The 22,728-nt window shown below is 29.1% G+C and overlaps 4 protein-coding genes across 4 annotated transcripts; 3 read left to right on the top strand and 1 right to left on the bottom strand.

The window, feature by feature from the left end:
* The first annotated feature begins 620 nt into the window (after positions 1 to 620).
* Atpsyngamma (ATP synthase, gamma subunit) lies at positions 621 to 3,290 on the top strand. The gene is made up of 3 exons (XM_076306353.1): positions 621 to 733; positions 1,945 to 2,494; positions 2,652 to 3,290. The coding sequence occupies exons 2-3, from the start codon at positions 1,965 to 1,967 to the stop codon at positions 3,016 to 3,018; spliced, it is 897 nt and encodes a 298-aa protein (XP_076162468.1). The 5' UTR covers positions 621 to 733; positions 1,945 to 1,964; the 3' UTR covers positions 3,019 to 3,290.
* Positions 3,291 to 3,792: 502 nt separating this feature from the next.
* Polr1c (RNA polymerase I and III subunit C) lies at positions 3,793 to 5,807 on the top strand. Its single transcript, XM_076306352.1, has 7 exons — positions 3,793 to 3,934; positions 4,017 to 4,076; positions 4,166 to 4,356; positions 4,578 to 4,762; positions 4,845 to 5,033; positions 5,209 to 5,457; positions 5,538 to 5,807. The coding sequence occupies exons 1-7, from the start codon at positions 3,881 to 3,883 to the stop codon at positions 5,651 to 5,653; spliced, it is 1,044 nt and encodes a 347-aa protein (XP_076162467.1). The 5' UTR covers positions 3,793 to 3,880; the 3' UTR covers positions 5,654 to 5,807.
* Positions 5,808 to 6,409: 602 nt separating this feature from the next.
* Positions 6,410 to 8,888, top strand: LOC143144206 (GILT-like protein C02D5.2). The gene is made up of 4 exons (XM_076306354.1): positions 6,410 to 6,676; positions 7,164 to 7,357; positions 8,115 to 8,435; positions 8,572 to 8,888. The coding sequence occupies exons 1-4, from the start codon at positions 6,562 to 6,564 to the stop codon at positions 8,659 to 8,661; spliced, it is 720 nt and encodes a 239-aa protein (XP_076162469.1). The 5' UTR covers positions 6,410 to 6,561; the 3' UTR covers positions 8,662 to 8,888.
* Positions 8,889 to 11,061: 2,173 nt separating this feature from the next.
* On the bottom strand, positions 11,062 to 16,468 carry LOC143144441 (calmodulin). The gene is made up of 4 exons (XM_076306848.1): positions 16,247 to 16,468; positions 13,214 to 13,388; positions 12,731 to 12,973; positions 11,062 to 12,515 (listed from the first exon to the last, which is right to left on the bottom strand). The coding sequence occupies exons 1-4, from the start codon at positions 16,247 to 16,249 to the stop codon at positions 12,487 to 12,489; spliced, it is 450 nt and encodes a 149-aa protein (XP_076162963.1). The 5' UTR covers positions 16,250 to 16,468; the 3' UTR covers positions 11,062 to 12,486.
* Positions 16,469 to 22,728: the final 6,260 nt, after the last annotated feature.

Here is a 22,728-nt window from a genome sequence, read left to right as displayed (position 1 = left end):
TAAAATATCCGAAAAATATGTACGTTTACTTGTATAAATTTCGGTGAACATTAATATCTATATTTTCTATTTTAATAACTCAATATTCAATTTAAGTAAGAGTGCTTATTTGCGTTTGTAATGTATAATTTTGTATGACTTTTTTTTATTTATGTCAAATTAAGGTACGTGCTTTTCATGCAATTTATTAATAAATCATTAGAAAACAAACAATTTTAATATGTTTAGTGTTTATTAATTTATCGTTTTATAAATCCGAATGTTAGAAAACAATATTAATTTTGTTGAGATAATATAATAGTTTCAAAAATTTTTTCCTTTCTATTATTATTTTAGCTACCTTATGCCTCTTTCACTTATTTTTAAGGCCATAAATTCATCGTGTGTCATTAATAACGCATTAAGTTTTATACAATTATACATTGTATTACCATTCGTCATATTTATGAAAATTTCATAATTTTTATGAAATTATTTAAAAACAAAAACATCGTCTTCTTTTTTATTTACTAACAAAATTGAAATAACTATGAAAATTTTTGTGTGCGATAAATTCCCTAGTATGTATGCGTTCAACAAACTTTTGCGTATAGATGGCCTATTGATCGTCTTCAATAGAAGTTACGTACACATGGATATTTCACTTGCTACGAGGGACTTCAAGTCCTGTGACGATCCCTGTCGCACTTAACACAGTTTCATCAATTTTTCTTTCATTGTTCTAAGTCGTGCGGTGAGTTCTATTCATCACAATAAATGTAATAACACATATCAGATGGTAAAAATAAGTTAATTTGTAAAATTGATTGGTACGCAATACAGTGAATTACATTAACAAATGTATATTAACTTAAATCAACTGATGAGCATAACTGAGTGGTATCCATTGCGATTATATAAATGAAATAATATAGCATTAAAAAATGACTTATATTGTTCGATATTTCAATTATTAATATAATTGTAAATCATTGAACATTACTTTTTTTTTATTACATTTTTATAAATTTCATCTCTATTATGTTATAATTTTGTAATATAATCGGTAATGTGAAATTAACAAGACAGATAAATGTGTTCATTATTAATTACTGGAATAATATAATAGTTACTATTTTTTAATATAATAAAATGAATTAAATGTAGTAAAGTAAGTTGGTATATAATATTTAAATAACAATAATTAATAAAAAAGAAAATTGTATATTACTTTTTCATATGTTACGCTTATTATTTAATTAATATATTCTTTATACAATTTATTGTTTCATTTTTCAAAACTTGAATGACTGTGTCGGTAAGTTAAATATATTTTTTAATAAGTTTTCCTTCATTCATAAGATTATAATTTGTATATCTTTAGAATTTTATTTCATGTAAAATTTAGTTTATGTTGTCATTGTATTTGTATTTGTAACAAGTGTTCGATTATGTATTGTCCTAAAGTATGATAGTTTTAGGTAGAACTTAAAAAAAGTGTAAAGACATCACAAGTAAATATTTTCTATATTATATTTTTAACGATTTAAATTCTTTTTTCCTAAATAAAATTGTTACATTAGCATTTTGAAGTAACACTTGTAGCATATATAAGCTTGTGTACACACACACACATGCGCATATGAATGTAAATGTAAAATTAAATTTATATAATTTTATATTAAGAATATTAATTATTTAACTATAGTTTAATAACATTTTTTAATAATAAAAGAAGGAAATAATGTCTATATCTAAAAAGAATATTTAATTTGAAAATAAACTCATTATGCAGAAGTGTATACATATATTGAATATACAGTTGCTTTTTTGAAATAATTAAACTGTTAATTTTGTTATTAACGTTTTTGAAGATTTTTAAACAAGATAAATGAATATATTTAATTATACATAATATAGCATTTCTAACAACAGTATATATATATTTCTTATGTAAATTCACAGGGACATTAATCAACTTCAAAATGTTTTCCAATCACATGACAACGATCGTGCGGCTTGCTGCACAGCAGCAGCAGCAGCAACAACAACGCGGTATGGCAACCCTTAAAGCCATTTCCATAAGATTGAAGTCTGTAAAGAATATTCAAAAGATTACACAATCAATGAAAATGGTGTCTGCTGCTAAATATAATAGAGCAGAACGTGATTTGAAACAAGCTCGTCCACTTGGTGTTGGTACAAAAGCCTTTTATGAACAAGCTGAAATTCAAGAACCATCAGAAGAACCAAAAAAACTAGTAATAGCAGTAACAAGCGACCGTGGACTGTGCGGTGCTGTACACACTGGAGTTTCTCGTAACATTAGGGATTCTCTTTTATCAGATTCCAATGCACGTGAAAACACAAAAATTGTATGCATTGGTGAGAAATCACGAGCAATTTTATCACGTTTATTTGCTAATAATATACTATTTGTTGCATCTGAAGTTGGTCGTAAGCCACCCACATTTAATGATGCTGCTAAAGTGGCAACTGAAATTATGAATAGTGGGTATGTTTTCTTGCATTTAGTATTATAAATATTGTAAATAAATAACACTAATTATATATGATTTTGTTAAGATTGATATAAGTTTGTTTATACAATATCTATAGTAAAATATAATTCATTAGTAGTATAACGTATAATGTTTATTTAATATTTACAGGTACACTTTTGGTTCTGGACGCATTGTTTATAATCGATTCAAATCAGTAGTGTCATATGCTGTTGACCAACTGCCTCTTTTTGATAAAAATGCTGTGGTCACAGCACCTAAATTATCTGTATATGATTCTCTTGATGAAGAAGTTATTCAAAGCTACTTAGAATTCTCCCTGGCTTCTCTATTATTCTATTCTATGAAGGAAGGTGCATGCAGTGAACAGTCTAGTCGTATGACAGCTATGGATAATGCTAGTAAAAATGCAGGAGAAATGATAGACAAACTAACGTTAACATTCAATCGTACACGACAAGCTGTGATTACTAGGGAACTAATTGAAATTATTTCTGGTGCTGCTGCATTGGATTAAATGATACTTGAAATTTTTCATAAAATTGGTACACAATAGTGTTGGAATGTAGATCAGAAGGATGTTATCACATGGAGAACAGCTACATGATTTGTTTAAAACACATAAACTTGTATTTATTATGGGAAAAAATTGTTGCAAAATATCGAACGATTAGTGCAACAATATTTATAAATACAAATTCGAAATAAGCCGTTCAAAATACTACAGAATTGCTGTATTTGTTAATTAATGGATAAAACTGCCAATTGAAATAAATAATTCTAACTATTTTTAATTTTATATTTGTTACCTATCAATAAAACATAGCTTTAACATAATAAAACATTTAGTATGTTTCAAAAATAATAATTGGCATTATGCTAATAACACAACTATTAGAGATTACAGTACTATTTTAAAATTATTACTTATGAACAATTACCTTAATTTTGATATTGAAATAGCTTAATAATCATTGATAAATATGTTTTATTTATCTAAATTGTGTTTATATTTAAAAAAAAAAACAATAAAAAGCTTTGTTTATTTAATTATATTTATCTTGTTTTAATATTTCAAGAACTATTATTTTATAAAAATGTGTAGATATAAAATAAAAATTTGAACCAGAATTTGCTAAAATTTTTTACGCTAAAAAGATTAAAATAAGTTTATAATCACTAATAATTAGCAAAATATTATTTATATTAATAGTTGTATTGCATTTATATCTATTTTTATTAAAATACATACTGATTGGTTGGCAAAAAATATCTTTAAAATAAGCAAAATGTAGTGGATTGTGGAACACTTAATCGTACCACGTGTTTTTTTGCGACATTTGTAAATGTAACCTCAATGTCATAACAAGCATTTGATTATGGCTGAAAATCGAAAATCTCATGTTATTCTCGAAGAATATGGTATACCTAATGTGAGTATACAAAAAATAGATATGAAATATGTCAAATTTGCCTGTGAGAAGTGGAATCATTAATATATGCTTCATTTTTCAGGCTTCCGACTATACGAATTATCAACCACAAAGAGATTGGAATTTACAAAATTTTAAAAAAGTATTGTTTTGTTCAAAATTGTATATAAGTAAATTATATATTTATATATATAAATAAGTATTAATTATATATTTTTATATTATTTTCAGGAATTTAGAATAGAGGTTGTCAGAGAATCTGAAGATGAACGAGAGTTAGAATTTGATTTAATTGGTTATCCCGTTGGTTTTGCTAATGCATTTCGTAGAGTTCTTCTAAGTGAAGTACCAACCATGGCTATAGAAAAAGTTTATATTGTAAATAATACAAGTTTGATTCAAGATGAAGTTCTTGCTCATAGGTGAAGAGTATTTATATTTACACTGATTTAAAAAAGATTTATTCATACTAGTCCAAATGTGGAGTTATCACTATTTAATTTAAGTATCTAATCACAATCTACTAACTGAAAGTAGAAATGTGCTTGCACATTTGTTGTAGTATGGAGAAATTTTTTTTGAAACCGCTATACAAATTATAAAATATTCTTTTACTCTAAGAAAATAGAAATTGATTTTAAAGGTTAGGTCTCATACCACTTCGAGCTGATCCTAGACTATTTGAATATCCTTCTTCTACTACCAAAGACGAAGATGAAGTTAGTGATCAAGATACACTGAGATATGAACTTAAGGTATCATGTATCTGGAATCCTCAAGCTCCCAAAGATTCTCGAAGAACAACTGACATGTATAGAAATAGTAATGGTATCTAGATATCTCATCAAATTTAAAATATAGATTGCTAATTATTAAAATTTAAATAAATAAGAAGTATTTTTTTGTATAGTGTATAGCAGAGATATTAAATGGGTTCCAATTGGACGTCAAGCAGAACTTCATCCCCAAGGAGCAGAACAATTGGGTGTTTTAGAAAATGATATTTTAATATGCAAAATGCGTCCTGGTCAAGAAATTCATACTTTCATGCACGCAGTTAAAGGAATTGGAAAAGATCATGCTAAATTTTCTCCTGTAGGTAAGTATACAAAAAATTTGCATTAAACTATCAATACATTTAATTTTATATTATAAATATAATTAATGTTATTAACAAACAGTTTTTTATCAAATATATTTCTAAATTTAAAATAGTAATAATATTTTGAAATTTATTTATTCATTTACTAAGTTTTATTTTATCTTATATTTAGCTACAGCTTCATACAGATTGTTACCTGATATAAAACTAGTAAAATCAGTTAAAGGTGAAATGGCAGAACGTTTAAAAAATTGCTTCAGTATTGGTGTTATAGAAATAATTGAACATAAACCAGGAGATCCAGATTCTCGTGAAGCAAAGGTGAAGAACCCTCGTTATGATAGTTGTTCTAGAAATGTTTTTCAGCACGAAGACCTTAAAGCATGCGTATGTTTAAGTAGAGTACGAGACCATGTCATTTGTAAGTAATAGATAATTTTGTTTTTCTTTCTTTTTAAAACAAATTTTATATATCTCAATTCTATTCTTCTATTTTTACAGTTACTATTGAATCAGTGGGAGCATTACCTCCAGCTGTATTATTTGTAGAAGCTGTTAAAATTCTTAAGGGAAAATGTAAAACATTTTTGGAAGAACTCGAAAATATTGGTCAATAAATATATGAGCTATTTCACTGACAATATTTGTAAATCAATCTCTTATCAGTCTTTAAATAGTTTTGAATCAATTTTTAGTAAGAAAACTTGTATAATAATAAAGATAAAAATGTGTACCCCTTTAAGTTCATATAAAATTTATGTTTTCAAATACTTACATGCTAGTTTAGAAAACAATTTTTAATAACTTTTTTAGTAATTAAGGTAGAAGAGCTGTAGTAAAGTTTATATCTGTATTTCATTGTTCTTACATATTGTAAGAATGGTATACAATGAATAATATATAAATATAAATTGCATGTAAAGTTCTGATGAGATATACAGTTTACAATAATATGTATTATCAATACGATTTAAATAAATATATTTTTCTAATAGTTATTATGTAATTATAAAATGATATTTATATAGTATTATTTGAGGTTATTTTTCGAAACTTACTTTTAATTATTAATATTTTATTAATTCATGATTTATAAATATTTTTATAAACATAATTATTGTATATTGAATACTTAAACATTATATCTTCAAAAAACTTATAAATATTTTATATTTGACACTTCTATTTTCCACTCATTAATCCATTAAATATGAGAATAAAATGTTTCAATATTATCATATTTTAAATCTGCTTTTAAAGAAATTAAAAGACTTATTAACAACGCGGGATCATTAAATAAAAATGATAATTGAACTTTAAGATAAGATATTTAACTATCAATAATGGATTTCATCACTATGAAAGTAGAGTGAGAGTAGGTCAAACGGAATAATGTCAACGTATTTACTTCCATGTTCATTGCAATGTTACACCACTGAGATTTCTCTTACTTGATCGAAATTGTTACATCATAAGACAAATTTATCCTGTAGTATTGTTGTAGCAGTTTTTACGGTTACAGATAATGGGATTAGGAAGTTTTAGATGGAGGATATTATTGATTATTGTATCAGTCTTACTTTTCTGGCAGTCGTCAAAAGTTTGGCTAAGTTTCACGCAGGAGAAATCTGTCATAGAAGGTAAAAATACACATACACATACATGAGTAAATATCAAGAAATAGTTTAAGTGTCTAATTTTCTCTTATATTTGATGTATAATCAGTTATCTCATTATTTTTATAAACATTTTGAAATTAAGTACTGTTTGTAAAATTTAATAGCATTCGATATGCACATTATTGATATTGAAAAATAAATTGTAATATATAATGCTATATTTAGCCGTTTGTTTATTGGATAAACATATTAAAAACTTTATATTTAATTAGTTTTCAAATTTTTGAAAATATTCAAATATAGTAATATATATATATTATAGTGCACACACACTCACACATTTATTTATTTATTTGTTTATATTAAAATTTTTACATTAACATTTATTAACATGTTTCTAAACAATATTAAATGTTTTTATCTGTGTATTGATTTATATAAAGAAAAATTTAATTTATAATTACATAACTTTCTTGATTTTCGTGGATATCTGCTAAGTTATGTATAGCGCAGCTTCAGGACAATCAGCTGGTAACATTAAGTCAAAAAGATGAGTGGATCAATCAAAAAGTTAATGTAGCAGTATACTATGAAGCATTATGTCCAGATTCACGTAGTTTCTTCATTAAACAATTATTACCAACATATCACAGGATTTCAGACAACATACAAGTGGAATTAATTCCTTATGGAAAAGCTACAGTAAGGCATTTTATAAAATAGAAAAAGAAGCTAAGAAAAGTATTTCTTTTTTAATTTATATAGCACTTAAGTATTAATTGATTTTTAAGTAAAAAATTGTACAACTTATGTTTTTACATTTATTACATATTAGTTTTATATATTAGTAAAGCTATAGCAGAGTACATATACAACAAAATATTTTTTTTTTATTTCATTGTACAATTTTTTAGAATATGTTGACGTTTATTTTTGTACTACCATTTATAATATGACTCAGAAGTTTTTGGATAACAGAATTCTCATTGCATTACACATATTTCATTATCACATACAATTTTTGTAACTATTTACTAATGGATATTTATAAGTTTTGCATTGTACTTAATTTTTTTCAAAAATTAATATTAATAAGATATTATAGTATATTTTAAAAATTGATATACTTCTAAGATGTTTAGTGATTAAGAAATAAATTAAAATAATATGCTTATATATTTAAGCAAAAATATAATCTGTAGGAAAAAATATAAGAACAAAGTGATAATTTAAAAAAAGAAAATTATTTTAGATCTGTTATAAAAATCAGTTAATGCTAAAGTTTACATTAAAAAATAAGAAATATTCAGAGTTTAATTTATTAATGTCTACAAAATTAAGTCAAGTATATTTTATACATTATTTTTTTTATTATTATTTAAATTTCATTTATAATCAACACGGATATGAGTACGTACAGATTTTAAAAACTATCTATCAAGTTCAAACCTTTTTACAGACAGTGAAAACGGAACATGGTTATGAATTCACATGTCAACATGGACCTATTGAATGTGAAGCAAACATTATTCATGCATGTTCTATAGATATCATACAAAATTCATCCATTCAATTAGAATATTTATCTTGCATGATTAAAAATAAGTTAAAACCAGTGAATATTATGAAAACTTGTGCAAAGAAGATGAATATAGATTATAATAAAATTTTCAAGTGTTCCACTGGAGTAAAAGGCAAAAATCTTCTAGCTAAATATGGAGAGTTAACAAAGTCTTTAACACCAGAAGTTTTTTTCATACCAACTGTGGTACTTGATGGAGTAAGTTTTCAACTTTTTGTAAAAACTTTAAAGTTATTCAAGAAATATCATTAAATATATGGAAGAAATAAGATAGGTGTTTTGAAATCATTTTAGTATATTTTAAATAAATATTATATCAAACATGTATTTTTAGAATTCAGAGAACCAAGCAAGAATACTAAAAAATTTACTGCAGGAAGTGTGCCTACATTTTAAAGTCATGCCAGAAGGTTGTATATTGTAAAAGTACGTCAAATATTTATAAAACATATCTTTTTGATAGATATGCTTGAAATACATTATTTTTTATATAACTTTTTATGTGTACAATGAATGCTGAAATTTCTCAAAAAGTACCTTGAAAATTTTCACAGAAAATGTTCAAATAAAAAACATTTGTTTCTGACCTATATTAAATATGTATCAGGTAAGTGTACATAAACGTTATGTACCAGTATTTTATGGAAAAATTGATATACTTTTTATATATGTCTTACATCATTTTGCAAATTTAATTATGATAACGTAATTTGTAAGTACTAAAAAACAAGCAAAATTGCTATTATAATTACGTTTTTGATCTTTTTATTACAGTAAAAATTATATAACAAATTATTTTATTTTAAATTATTTCTTGTAAAAATAAAAATTGGTATGTTCCCATTAACCGATATGACCCTTCTACTTCAATATTATTGATTCATTCGAGAAACTTTCAAAATTGAAACAAGGAAGCAAGTGTTTACAACTTTAAAATGAAAAGACCTATAACATACATTACTATATTTTTATAGTTCCTAAGCTGCCTGACAATACTATTTATAGCAAATTTGAAGAAACGTTTCGGAAGTATACTTAATGTGTAATTGTACTCAAAATTAAAATCATTAGTGCATTACTCATGTCTATACTACAGTAATATTCGAACAGTATATTTTGTAATAAAATGTACTTTTTAAATAATAAATTGGATTAAAACAAGAGTAATATATATATATTAAAAGAGAATATTTTAAAAATTTTTTATAAAAAATTGTGGCTTGAAAAGTTTGTCGATTCTACATTAGAAGAATCAAGAATCAATCGGTCACTTAATATATGGGAACAATTTATTAACTTAATATCAACACTTTATACAAACTGTGTCGCTTCGTCACGCACGATAAGTGAAGTATGCCTTTGATATGGCGGAGAATATCTCACATACAATAGAAATAATGAACGTACATATTTCAGATACAGGAGAAATAAACGTGTAGCGAGAATCTTTTAGCCGAATGGATAGTTACATTTATTAGAATCAAGGGTAAACATGGAAAATAAATAATTTCTTATTCGCGTCACGACGGAGCTTCATAAATATCGCATTTAGTATATCTCATACATTTTCGAAGGAAGGATTGAGAACAAGTGACTCGAATAGAATTTTAACCATTTATTTCTGAAGAACGAACGTCTCGAGAAACGATTTTTGGAAAAGCCAGAATGCGATCTTTTTACCACTGATCTCAAGCTACGGTTGCTCTCGAGACACAATACTGACTTTTTTCTTTTTAACTTAGTATCGGCTCTCGGCGCTCGCTGTAGGGAACTCTCGTAAATCATTCTTTTTCTTAAATACGGAAAAATTAGTTTAGAGTATGTATAATTGGCGACACGAATATAAAATTAATATTAAATACTGGAATATATTCTTTATAACTTAGACTTAGACACTAACTGTCAATGATCGATGAAACGAGCAGTAACTGTTAAGCATTTAGATAGGGATGTTTTTCGAATAAACTCTATATCACCATTTACAAAAGGACTTCGTCGCGATTCTTCTTTCCTTTTTTTTTTTTTTACAAAGTGAGAACATTTTCGCCGTGAATCGCTAATTTTAACTTTTTGTTTACAATAACGATAACAGCTATCAGAACGATCGCAAGTGAAGTAAAATAGTTAAGAGCTCTTTTTGTGATTCGTACACCTCAATCTTTATGAAAGGTTTCTGAATTAGTGAAACTTCGAAGATATGTTAACGCGAATCTTGTTGACAGTGAATTATACATATACATCTGTCGGCAAACTATTTCTAGATGCCATCGAAAATGACGATGAGATAAAAACGGCTGAAACGAGAGGTCCATTGGTTAATGAAGGAAACGAATTGAGTAGTTGTGACCTAAAAATGAAGATACATTTATTTTGTCTTTTTATGATCAATGCGATCTAGGTCACCAGAAATACAAGTACTTCTCATTTTGTTCACTTCAATATTAAATAATAAAGGACTGTGGAGGAATTGTTTCTTTCTTCTTTTCTTCCTTTTTTTTCGTAAATTAGTTTTATATATATATATATATATATATATATATATATATATATGTATATATGTATATATATATATATATGTAGAGAGATTTTATATATATATTATATATATATATATGTATATATAATATATATTACATATATATTATGACTGAACCACCGACGGCACACGCATGTGTTCCCACTGTTCGGTGTCTGTTCTTTACTCTTAGTTCTTAAGTAACATTATCGTACGAATCGCACAAATCACACCAGTTTCTCCGGTTCTAGTTGCTCCGCTTACGAGACTGGCACGCACCCTTGGGCGAAGTAAAATATAATGCACCGATCACTGTGACTTGACTCCTTTTAATCCCTCATCCCTAATTCTCCGTTGTTTCTTTTATATTTCAACAAAAGTGGTGTCGACGTTGTGTAACGCGCGCGAGTTTTAAGGCTTTCTCAGTGGAGATAAGATACAAACGGGAGATTAGAATGAAATTGGATACAGAACGCACTTGGTGAAATGTGTTTTATGTGTATCGTGTATAATGCGTGTCATGTATATATAGATTGAAGGCATAACGAAGTTGAAAAAGTATAGAGAAAGAAGTTTTTCACTAGGAATGTCGAGACTTCGATACGACTCGATTCATAGATTCTTCTATTTTATATTAACGTAGGTTCAAGATAGCACTACGCGCATTCGAGCTTCTCAAAGTTTCTCCATTTTTTTTTCTTTATCTTCCTCATACACTTTTTCTTTGATAATTTTTCTTGATTATTAGAATTAAATTATCCACTATGACGTAATAAAGAATTCAATATGTACGGATTCATCGGTAAGTCAAAGGTCGAAATTGTTGATTTTCGAATTCTAGAAAACGATGTTTAATCCAAATTTTCTTTGGCGAAACAAATAATAAATATGTACGTTACTAGTAAAATTTTGCTGTAACGTATGCTGTATCAATGACATTCATCATAAGTATATTTCGTTGATCGAGAAACAAATGAAACAAATCTTAATCTATCTCGATCAATAAACGAACTAACACGATGCGCTATAATAGCTTAGAGGAGTTCTTTCCTTTCTCTTAACTGTTTTCCTTTTTTCCTGACTACTGGGCGAGATTTTCTTAGTAGATTGGAAAATAGCAAAATTTATTAAGAAAATTTGTACGAAAGAATTTTCATATACGCGTGCATAGAAGAAATAGGAAAAGGCTAAAAAGAGAGGAAAGTAAGAGAACATACCTATTTACTTTTATCATCAACAAACATGCGCGCGTTATATATATTATATATATATATACATACACATATACATATACATATATATATATATACACACATAACGATTTTAATTATACTTCTTTACACGGAAATAAATCATTTTTTGTTTTGTTTATATGTGTATGTTGCATGTGTGCTGTATATTTGTTGTATCAGTGTATGTGCGCGTGTAAAATGTACTTTTTATGTTTATGTTCATGTGTGTGGTTAAGTATTTCGTGTATTTAAAGATAATGATTTTAGTGGTATAACTCTTTAATTAAACAATTGCCCTGTATTACTTATCGTTAATGATGATTAACGCGTGTTGGACGTTGACTTTTCGCGTTTTATAGACATCATTGCGTCCAGATATAAGATTTTTTCACTTTCTGGTCGATTCGCTTTTTGTTAACATTATTTTTTCTTTGTTTCTTGATTTATTTTAATACGTCAACACCACTCCGAGTTGCAAGTTTTTCCATTACACAGGTTGCATTCACTTTGATGTCATCATTGTGACAAATTCTAGACAAACAAAAATTATAACACTTATAATTATTATTCCAAACATAAAATTTAAATTAGAAATTATACATAAATTTTAACTTAGTATAAATCTGAAAGTTTCAAAAATTTAATATCTATTTAAATTTTAAATCATTAAAAAAATGCATAACTATATTAGATAAAGTAACATATACCAAATAATAGTTTGCAATAAGGAATTTTTTGTATACAACCTTCATAATTAACTTGGCCATCACCATCAATGTCAGCCTCTCGAATCATTTCATCTACTTCCTCGTCAGTGAGTTTCTCGCCAAGATTTGTCATAACATGTCTGAGTTCCGCTGCAGATATAAAACCATTTCCATCCTTATCAAATACTCTGAAGGCCTCCCTAATTTCCTCCTCACTGTCAGTGTCCTTCATTTTGCGAGCCATCATGGTTAAGAACTCCGGAAAATCGATTGTGCCATTACCTACAATTCCAAGTATTTTTAATTTCGATTTTTTCTGAAATCAGATTTTTTCCAATATTCTTAATAATGAGATATTAATAAAAACATAATATTTTTGTTTCTTTTTCATTATGCAAAACCAAATGCAGAAAAAATATATTACCCATGTTGCATGCAATTTAATAAGAACAAAAATTGCATAATGAACAATACAAAGTAACTTTTATTATAATATTGTAAAATAAAATTAAGATAAAATACCATCTGCGTCCACTTCATTGATCATATCTTGAAGTTCAGCTTCTGTAGGATTTTGACCTAGCGATCGCATAACTGTACCCAACTCTTTGGTTGTAATGGTACCATCTCCATCTTTGTCAAATAGCGAGAATGCTTCCTTAAATTCTGCAATCTGTTCTTCTGTGAGTTGATCAGCCTTCAAACAAAAAATCCATTTTATAGTGACTTTTAATATTGTACCCTCTTAATATGGAGAAATAAATCTATTAATTTTATTTACCCATAGAATAACAAACACGGAAATAACCTTGTTTATTGTTAAAAAAGTATATATATATATATATATATATATATATATATATATATATATATATATATAAAATATATAATACTATTTTTCATATAAATTTAATTTTGTTAAATAGTATGTATATAATCATATAATACATATCAACTTTCTTCAAGTAATTGTGTATAATATTTATTTATATGAGTTTCCTTAAGAATTACTTAAATAACTGAGCTTGAATATTTTTGCATAATGTACTGCAAAGATCAGAAAATTACTTTTTAATTAGATTGTCATTTTTATTTTGTAGGTTAAACAAAATTGTACTATGTATCTGGGTATATATAAAAGACTTAGACATATGCTTGTAATGTATATAGTAGGTTTATATTTATCATTATGTGAGCAATTAAAATTGCCAAATAATAAATATATACATTTACATGAAGCAGGTTTAGTCTATTAGTATAGTAATAAATAAAGAATACACCAATAAATAAGGAAAGTTAATATCATAATTACCTATATTATGTACAAAAAAAAGAGACAAGATAATAATATGAATTACTTATTTTGTTTTATATTATTTTCGGCTTCATAGAAATTATATATGTTATCCAAAAATATAAAAGAAATTTGATACACCACAGAAATGTACATTTCACAAATAATGATTGTGAGAATTTAAATATATACTTAGGGCAATTACGTTCTATGAATATATACATACATATAAACTACTTTTGTCATTCAAATACGATAAATTATTTGGTATAATTTTTTCAAAAGAGAATAATTTGCGAATAGATTTGTGAACATAAAAAATTATTTTGGATCTGTAGCTTCTAGAATGAGAAATCCCCTACAATATAGGTCAAGTATGTATTTTACGTTTTCTTTTATATATTTTATACAAAATTAATTATTAAGTATTTAAACATAATATACTAAAGCTAATATTATAAATAAAACAATAATCCAATATTTATACTTCAATTGTCTATCGATTAAATGTAAATACGTATCATGGAAACGAATTTACTTCGTTCATATTTGTTGCAAAAAAAAAGAAAAAAGAAACAAGTAAAAAAATTCTGCTTTATTAAAGAAAAAGAAATTCATTTTTTTTTATAAACAAAAGTGTACGTATAGAATTTAAAGATTTATTCACATAAAAAGTTATTTTAAATGTTCATATTGAAATACAACACATTTTAGGTTATGCGGTGCAAACGTTAATAAATAATGTTCAATATAATATCGTGATTAAGAATAACAATTTCAAATTTCAAATATTATAAAATACATACTATCGCATAAATAAAATATTGAGAATAAAAATGGTATTTTAAAGGTTTAAAATAAAGGGAATGTATTTAGAACGCGTTGTAATTACCTCCCTAATTTTTGTGAACAACCATAGAAGTACAGCATCAGATTAAATTAACTTTAAGTACAATAAAAAAAAGTATTTGAGATAATTGGTCGAAGGTTGGATGCAAGAACGTATAAGGAATACAGGGAATTGGCGCAATGGTGAGAGACCGTGAAAATCAATAGTGAGGTATACTGTCTAACGGTGATTGTCGAATGCTACACAACTACCCCACGAGAGAAATAGTGAACATCCGAAGAGGGAAGAAGCTCAATAATAAAAATATGTTGAATCGTAATTTTTAATGAAATACTTTTATTTAGGGAAAATTTTACTGAAAGATTGAATGTTCGAAAGATGAAGGTAAAACAAAATTTAGGACAATGTTTTGAGTTCTCACAATAGCATGAAAAACAATTTTCGTTTGAATGTGTAATTACACCAAAAAATGTATTAAATGTAGAAACACATTGTTATACTATTATTCGGATTCCAATTCACTTCATTATACGTAAAACCGTCTTCCGATAACAACTACTTGTGAATCTCTTTGACAAGCGAAACTTCAAAATCTGATTAGGAAGTATAACAGCTATGTACAAGTACATACTTCGTCAGAAAAATCATTATTTAAGCTCAGATTTAGCGCTGGTGACTTCGTACAAGTTGGAAGTAGAGTTCGCGAGGTATCCAAAGCGGAGTACCGATAGCAAATTATCTCACAAAAGATTCAATAATCTCGAGATAAGATATCTCAATACAACAGAATTTGTGAATTTACAATTTTGAAAAAGCCTTTTTAACGTCATTCGTTATCGAACTTACCATTATACACACCGATATACTTGACACACAACATATTACAGACGACGTCGGCTCTCGAAACTTTTCACCGTTGTGACCGCCGCTCAGCTACACTTCTTAACATAGTAAAAGACTCGACAATTTTTGGTCTCTTTTCTGACCAGATCAAATGATCACTCGATGTTTTAGTGAGTTTAATCGTCAAACTCTCTCAACTCATGACATCTCCAAGGATTGGGAAAAATAAGTATGTAGCTACTGGAGAAGGAACGACGGATCGATAGTCGGTTCATCTCCGCGTACCGGCCATTACGAATGTAATATCAAAATAGTGCGTAGGTAAAAGGATGCGTATGATAAGGTCGGGAATGTCGTATGATCAAGAAACGAGTCTTTCCGATTCAGAGGAAACGCACAGAAAAAACGGTATTTCCGTAAATGCGTATCGAGTCGGTTGCACGTGCACTCGGCGCGTCAATGCGGCAAACGAAAGCCAAGGCGAGGGCGAGGGCGAGGGGCCGCCTGCCGAGCGACGTCCGTCCGCATAGGCACACGCACGCACCAGGAAACGGAGAATCGGACTTACCATTTTGGCCCGTTTTACGTCTCGGTACGCTCGACGATTTCAAATATCGCTTGGACACTAGGCACAAAGGATACTATTCACAATTACCGGGCAACGTGGGAAAGAAAACTCGTGTGCACGAAAGCGCGGACAGACACGCAATACGACACGGCCGACGAGAAACACACTCGGGACAGCAATGGAGTCCACCGTTCTCTCTCGGTGTACGAGCCTCTCTGCCGCTTGTCTCGGTCAGGTATCACTACGCCGCCCCTAACGGCCTACACGACGACGCCTCGCGATTGGTCTGAATCATAGGCGGGGGTTAAGGGGAGTTCACGCGACGATGCGCCGCGTCGTTCCCTACGCGGCCGACAGATAGTTCCGTGCGACTTCCCCTCTGTGAAAACCCTGAAAAAACGACTGGTTTTTAATTGGACAAATGGGAAGAAGTAGGAACGACACGACACCCGATCTACAGAATGGTCGACACGGACAACCGTGCAAATCCGTTTTACATGCGGGGTGGGTGCGGTCGTGTTTACAGGACAAGTCCGGGCGAACTAACCGGGCCTGTGATTGGCCAACGCGCACCTGCAATGCGTCAGGCAGCCGCGCGGACTGTGCCGCCGCCGGCTACCGGGTCAAAGCCGGGCTTCCCTGCGAGAGATGGCTCGAATGCAATGAGCGCGTTTTTCGGGCGCGTTTAGCCCTACACCTCTCTTTCTCCGTTTCTCTCTTTTCCCTCTCCATTCCTATCTCCCTCTCCTTTATTCTCTTAGTCTCTGTCTCTCTTTTCCTTCGCTTTCTTGTGATTTCTACTCGTAGTATTTTTTATCTTACGTTTCTTGTATTACTGACGGGGTCAGTGGTAGCAACGGCGTTCATTTAGCAATCTGTTCGCGACGATTCTTGTAAATTTCAATCGACTTCTGATTTAAACCGTTTCGAGCATGACCGGAAATCCGCGCTTAAACGACAGTGGTTGGGTGGAAAACAGGGGAACTCTGGGGCGTTTAGGAGAGGTGGTGCGGCTCTCTCTCGACTCCGCTTTGTACCTCGTCCTCTGGACGATATTAGGTCACGATGGGTTAATGCTTACGGACTATGTGAAACGTTTTAAAACGCTTTGAGCATCTCTGGGACGATATTGGTTAATGAATGGTCGATTCGTGTGAATTCATGGTGTTTGAGAAAAAATAAATTAAAATGAACATTCTGTCCTTGAATCAGTCCTTTCACGCTCTAAAAAATTATATACTTTTCATTGATGGTAGGATAAAACGCTCGATAATACAGAGAGATTGTCTATTGTTTAGTAAAATTTCAATTACTAATGGTAATTAAATAACAGGTAGCTGATTCAATTATCTTTAAGTAAATCAAACATTTAATACATCATTTGTTAAAACATGACGAACATTGCGTTGAAGCAACACTCAACGAGCGATTATGTTTGTACATATTTTATTCGTAAATAAGTTTCATTTGTAAAGTATAAATATATGAAAAAGAATATCCATATAAAATAGACATCTTTTTTCCATATTTCAAAATGATCAGTATACTTGATACATGCTAAGAGGGTATTCTACTAAAACTATTCGCTTCTCGTCGTTTCCTTCTATGTATACGGACTTCTCAAAAAAGAAACGTACTTAACTTCTATTTTATTATTTATAACAAATTCTTGGCAAAAGATTTATAACATCAACAAAGTTGAACGTACCATACTACGTGCTCTTACTTTTTTCTATTAAAATTTGTCTTCATTTTCATAAAAGAAAGTAATATAATCAACTGAAGTAACAAATATATACACCGAATTTATTCTTAAGTCTATTAATACACGATCTGTATACTTATATTTCCATTCATAAAATTTAATTACATTTGTAGTAACAACTATTGTATGGACCTCTGACAAAGACGCCCATTCTTGGTTTGAACGTTAACGTAATTTAATCAATAATACATATCATCGTTCAAATGAAACAGTCGCTTAAGCTTTCCATTTTTCATTTTGAAAGAAATTCTGTCCGAGATTTTGATAATATGATCGAATTCTATCGCTAAGTTTAGCGGAAAGAAAATATTTAGGTGGCCTATTTCACGTGGACCACCCCTTGCTTTAACCCCAGAAGTGCTAGCAGTTTCAATGTCCTTTCATAGATTCGATCGATATCTCCTTAAATAAAAATAATACGCGTACGCATTCACACGACAAAAGTATATAGCGTGATTAGACAAATATATCGCCTTCCTGCTAAGAATATTTAATCGAGTATACTTGCTCCTCGACGTTTATAATACTCAACTGACTCTACAGCTTGTAATTTATCGCAATCATTTATAAATTCACCAACGGGGAACGATGCTGGATAACATATATTTCACAAACTACCTAGAACGAGAGAAACATAATGGTCGCGATACTTAATATTATACAAATATTTTCAAATTTCAAATTCTTCTGACCTTTAATATTTACAGTAAACAGGAAAGAAACGAATGAATAGGAGGAAAGAGTGAATATGTATACAAAACTAATTAAAAAATTAACTTTTGGCTTTGAATGTTGGTAAAAATATGTGTGTATTTTGTTCTGTTGATTACCATTATATTAAAAAATTACATATTATTTAAATATGCGCGATAAAACTCATACTATATTGTTAAAATACTTTTTTCTTATTAAAATCATTTATACATTTACTTTTGGTTTAAATTCGATATAAATATTTAATGGATTAGAACTTAGGTTCTAATTCAGTTTCAAATATATCAGCATTCATTCAAGTATCATAAAGTTGAATAATTAATTTTAATAAAAAATCTATCAAAGGAACAAAGTTAACAATCAAACTCAAAGTTATGTACACTCGTTCCTTCATAAATGATGAAATTATATATTTGTCAAATAAACTTTTAGTTAACCCAGACCTAAAAAGTAATTTGAATTTCATTAAAAACTTCATAATCTGTTTCAGATTTCTATTATTTATTTATTAAGTAAACGAAGAATCAAATAATTCTCACTACGAGATGATTCGAATCAAATGACAAACATATTTTGAAATAAATTTTAAGTCATAAGAGTGACAAATATCTTAGAAAAACGATGATACAGAATGAAGTCTGAACACCTTACTAAAAGGATAGAAATTCGATTCACGCGATTGTATTGGTTGATTACTTTGAATGCGATCATCGTGTGACGCGCGAAAGAAAAATGCGAATGACGAATACACGATTCTCTGCATATGTGTATATACATACATACATACATACATACATACATACATACATACATACATACATACATACATACATACATACATACATACATACATACATACATACATACATACATACATACATACATACATACATACATACATACATACATATATATAGTAAAAAGGAAACGTTTAATTAACTATTTATTGGTGTTACGTTTGCATTTAAAGGCCACAATAGACAATATTTATTAACAATATTTATTTTAACATTATAGTAATTAATTTTCTACATTATTATATAAATTAATTTGACTTTTGTGAAAGTGGGATTGGTAGGAAAGATTTTTGTACATTTGAAAATGAAGCTTATTAAAATCATATTTTTATTAAAATCATGTAAAGTTTTTTTTCTTACTATAAAACAGTTTTTTTTTCATTATACTAAGTTTGTATTCGTATTAAAATTAATAATTACAAATATTACTATATATTGTATTCAATACCGCGATATTAGTAGGACGTTGCAAATTTCATCCCAATTCAAACGATGTCATAGAATATGTCTTGTTGAAGTGTATGATTTCATGATCCCGATATTTTTTTCAAACATTAATTCAGTTTTCTATGTTTGTCCAAATGCGATAAATAAAGTGAAGTTCAACTGATTAAACGGATTACAGTAACTATCTTCGAAGGCAACTATTTTTGAAGATAAATTTTATCTGATAAGCTTCTGATAAAATGCGAACTAAAAATTAAAGAGCAAAATACAATATTCAATTATAAATTGAAAAGTAGCAATTTTAGAAATAATAAGTTTGTATTAAAATTATTTCTCAAATACATGTAATATTTAAAATAATTTTGCATTATTAAAATTATTTTTTACATTATATAATATTTATGTAACTTTCATATTATATCACATATCACACATATCGTACTTTCGTTTTGCTTGTTTCGTAAATTGTCGATTCGTTTTACCAATTTTGTAGAAATTTACGTTGGGATATGTGTATGACCACGCCTTGCCGAAATTGAAATGAAATTGTGTCAATATTTTTTTTTATTGAAACTATATGAACAGAAAATAGGAGAGAAACAAATGTGCAAAGTACATATTTCAATATTTCGGTTATAGGTAGATATTAACCCCTTAAGTATGTAACGCAATGCATGTCACCTATTGTAAAGTTCAGAGTGTGACTTATAACGGTAAAAAAGGCTAATTGAGGGTAAGTCGTTATATGCAATCTGAGTCGTTTCCACACTCGTTCTACCATATTCTTTGCACATTTGCAAGAATAACGTTATATTTCCTTAGCTACAGTAAAATAGATTCTTGGTATAAAGGTGGTAACTATTGTAATCGTTATATAGTCGATTCAACCCCTTATGTCGCTTTCTTGTTACATTCTAATACAGGTGCATTTGGTAAAGTTTTATGTTTACGACGGCGTAAATAACTCGAATCGATCATTCCTGATTGATTGTAAATCCTAATTTGACTAAACTCACAATGTTGGAGAACGTATCGATATTCGTAAACTTCATTCGTATCTAATAGATAATTAACAGTTTCGCTAGTGGCCGTGACCGATATGCGGTAACAGCGTCGCACGATGCCTGCGATATCAATAATAAGCGATGAGCATGCGTGCGGCAAAAAAGAACGTTCACGTATATGTAGGTACGTAACGGAAATGACGGTTCCTCCACGCCAATTTTTTGAAAGTATACCAAGGTCACCTTGAATTTATCAAAGGAAACTACAGTACAAAAGCGCATACACCAGTGCGAGCACAAATGCAGTTTCGCGCCGCAAAACCGCCCAGTAAAATATGCTTTTGTAAAAGGGGATTAAAATTGTCATTCGTTGTGGACAAAATTTTCTTATCAATAATATTTGATAATTTAATTGCTCTTATGCTAAAAAAATTCTTTTTTCAATTATGATTTTTCTTGAAATAATATGTAATTATTAATTAATTAAATATTTCAATGTTTTTGCTACAAGGATAAGTTATTTTATTAATTTTCACATGTAAGTGTATTGTAATCAATTTATACTTCATGGACAGTATAAAATTTAACAATTGTAGTAGTAACTAAAAATGTGAATATGATAAACAATAGTTTTATGTTCTGAGATAAAAAAAATTGTTTTAAGTAAACTGGACATTTCCATGAGATAAATTCGTTGAAGCAAAATATATTTCACTTGAGTTTAATTACTTCTTATAAGGTACTTTAGCATATTTTTAACGGTAATAAATTGGTAAGCCACATATTTGGTAGTCAAATTGGTATTACCGAAGAATAAACTAATTTTCTTCACTTTGGTCGGTGTAGAAAAAAAACCCGTACATATAATACATTCGTTTACGTTAGTCATTACTGTCGCATTTATGTACGTATGTATGTGAATCGCAGAAAGGTTGAAAATTCTAACCTGTATATCTTTCATATCATTACATTCTCGTTGTTCCGGTATACTGTAGCCCTGAAGCATCGTAGGTTCCGTTCGACCCGTACAAAAAGAAAAAAAGGAGTAAGACGATAATAGTTGGTCGATTGTATTACGCATAGCCGTAAGCTCTGCAGATGCGTGATGCGCTAAACGTGACGCGGTACGACGTTCCGCGGGTTAACCGCGAGAAGGCCGTTTTTGGGCATCGTTACCAGGAAAAATCGATGCTCTCGGGCTGATAGGACGTCGAAAGTATGGATTCATGACGTAGTCTCTCAAAAGGGCCGGCCCGCTTTTAAGCAGGGTTTTCGAAAAAGTTTCCGTGGCCAGGTTGCAGTGAGCCTGCGCACCAATGAACGCGCAATGCGACACGCGATAGAGTGGGACAGGGAGACTCGTAATCTCGTTAAAAAGAGACGGAACGGGGGATGGAGAAGCGCACAGTGGCGTTCACGATTAACGGTAAGGAAGGAAATTTAATGGGTGTCACGGCAAAGAATGTTAATTTTATACCTTACATTTATCGATGTAGCGTCTAATTGGTGTTAATTTAGCAAGAAATGCAGTGCAGAAAACTGTTCTTTATTCAATTTTCGAATTGATAGAACTTCGAATCGCTTTATATTTTATTAAGTATTCAATATAAGAAGAAGAAGTTAAATTTGTATGGTATACGAATAAAACTTGTGAAGTTCATCCAATCAATAGACATTATTTTATCGAATCAAACAGAAAATTAAAATTGTAATTACTTTATATTTTCAACACGTATCTTATTTTATACACATTAA

The sequence above is a fragment of the Ptiloglossa arizonensis genome, chromosome 3, assembly GCF_051014685.1.
Source record: "Ptiloglossa arizonensis isolate GNS036 chromosome 3, iyPtiAriz1_principal, whole genome shotgun sequence".
Taxonomy (NCBI): Eukaryota; Metazoa; Arthropoda; class Insecta; order Hymenoptera; family Colletidae; genus Ptiloglossa; species Ptiloglossa arizonensis.
Note: the sequence above shows the minus strand (reverse complement) of the source record. Positions and strands in the feature narration are given on the sequence as shown.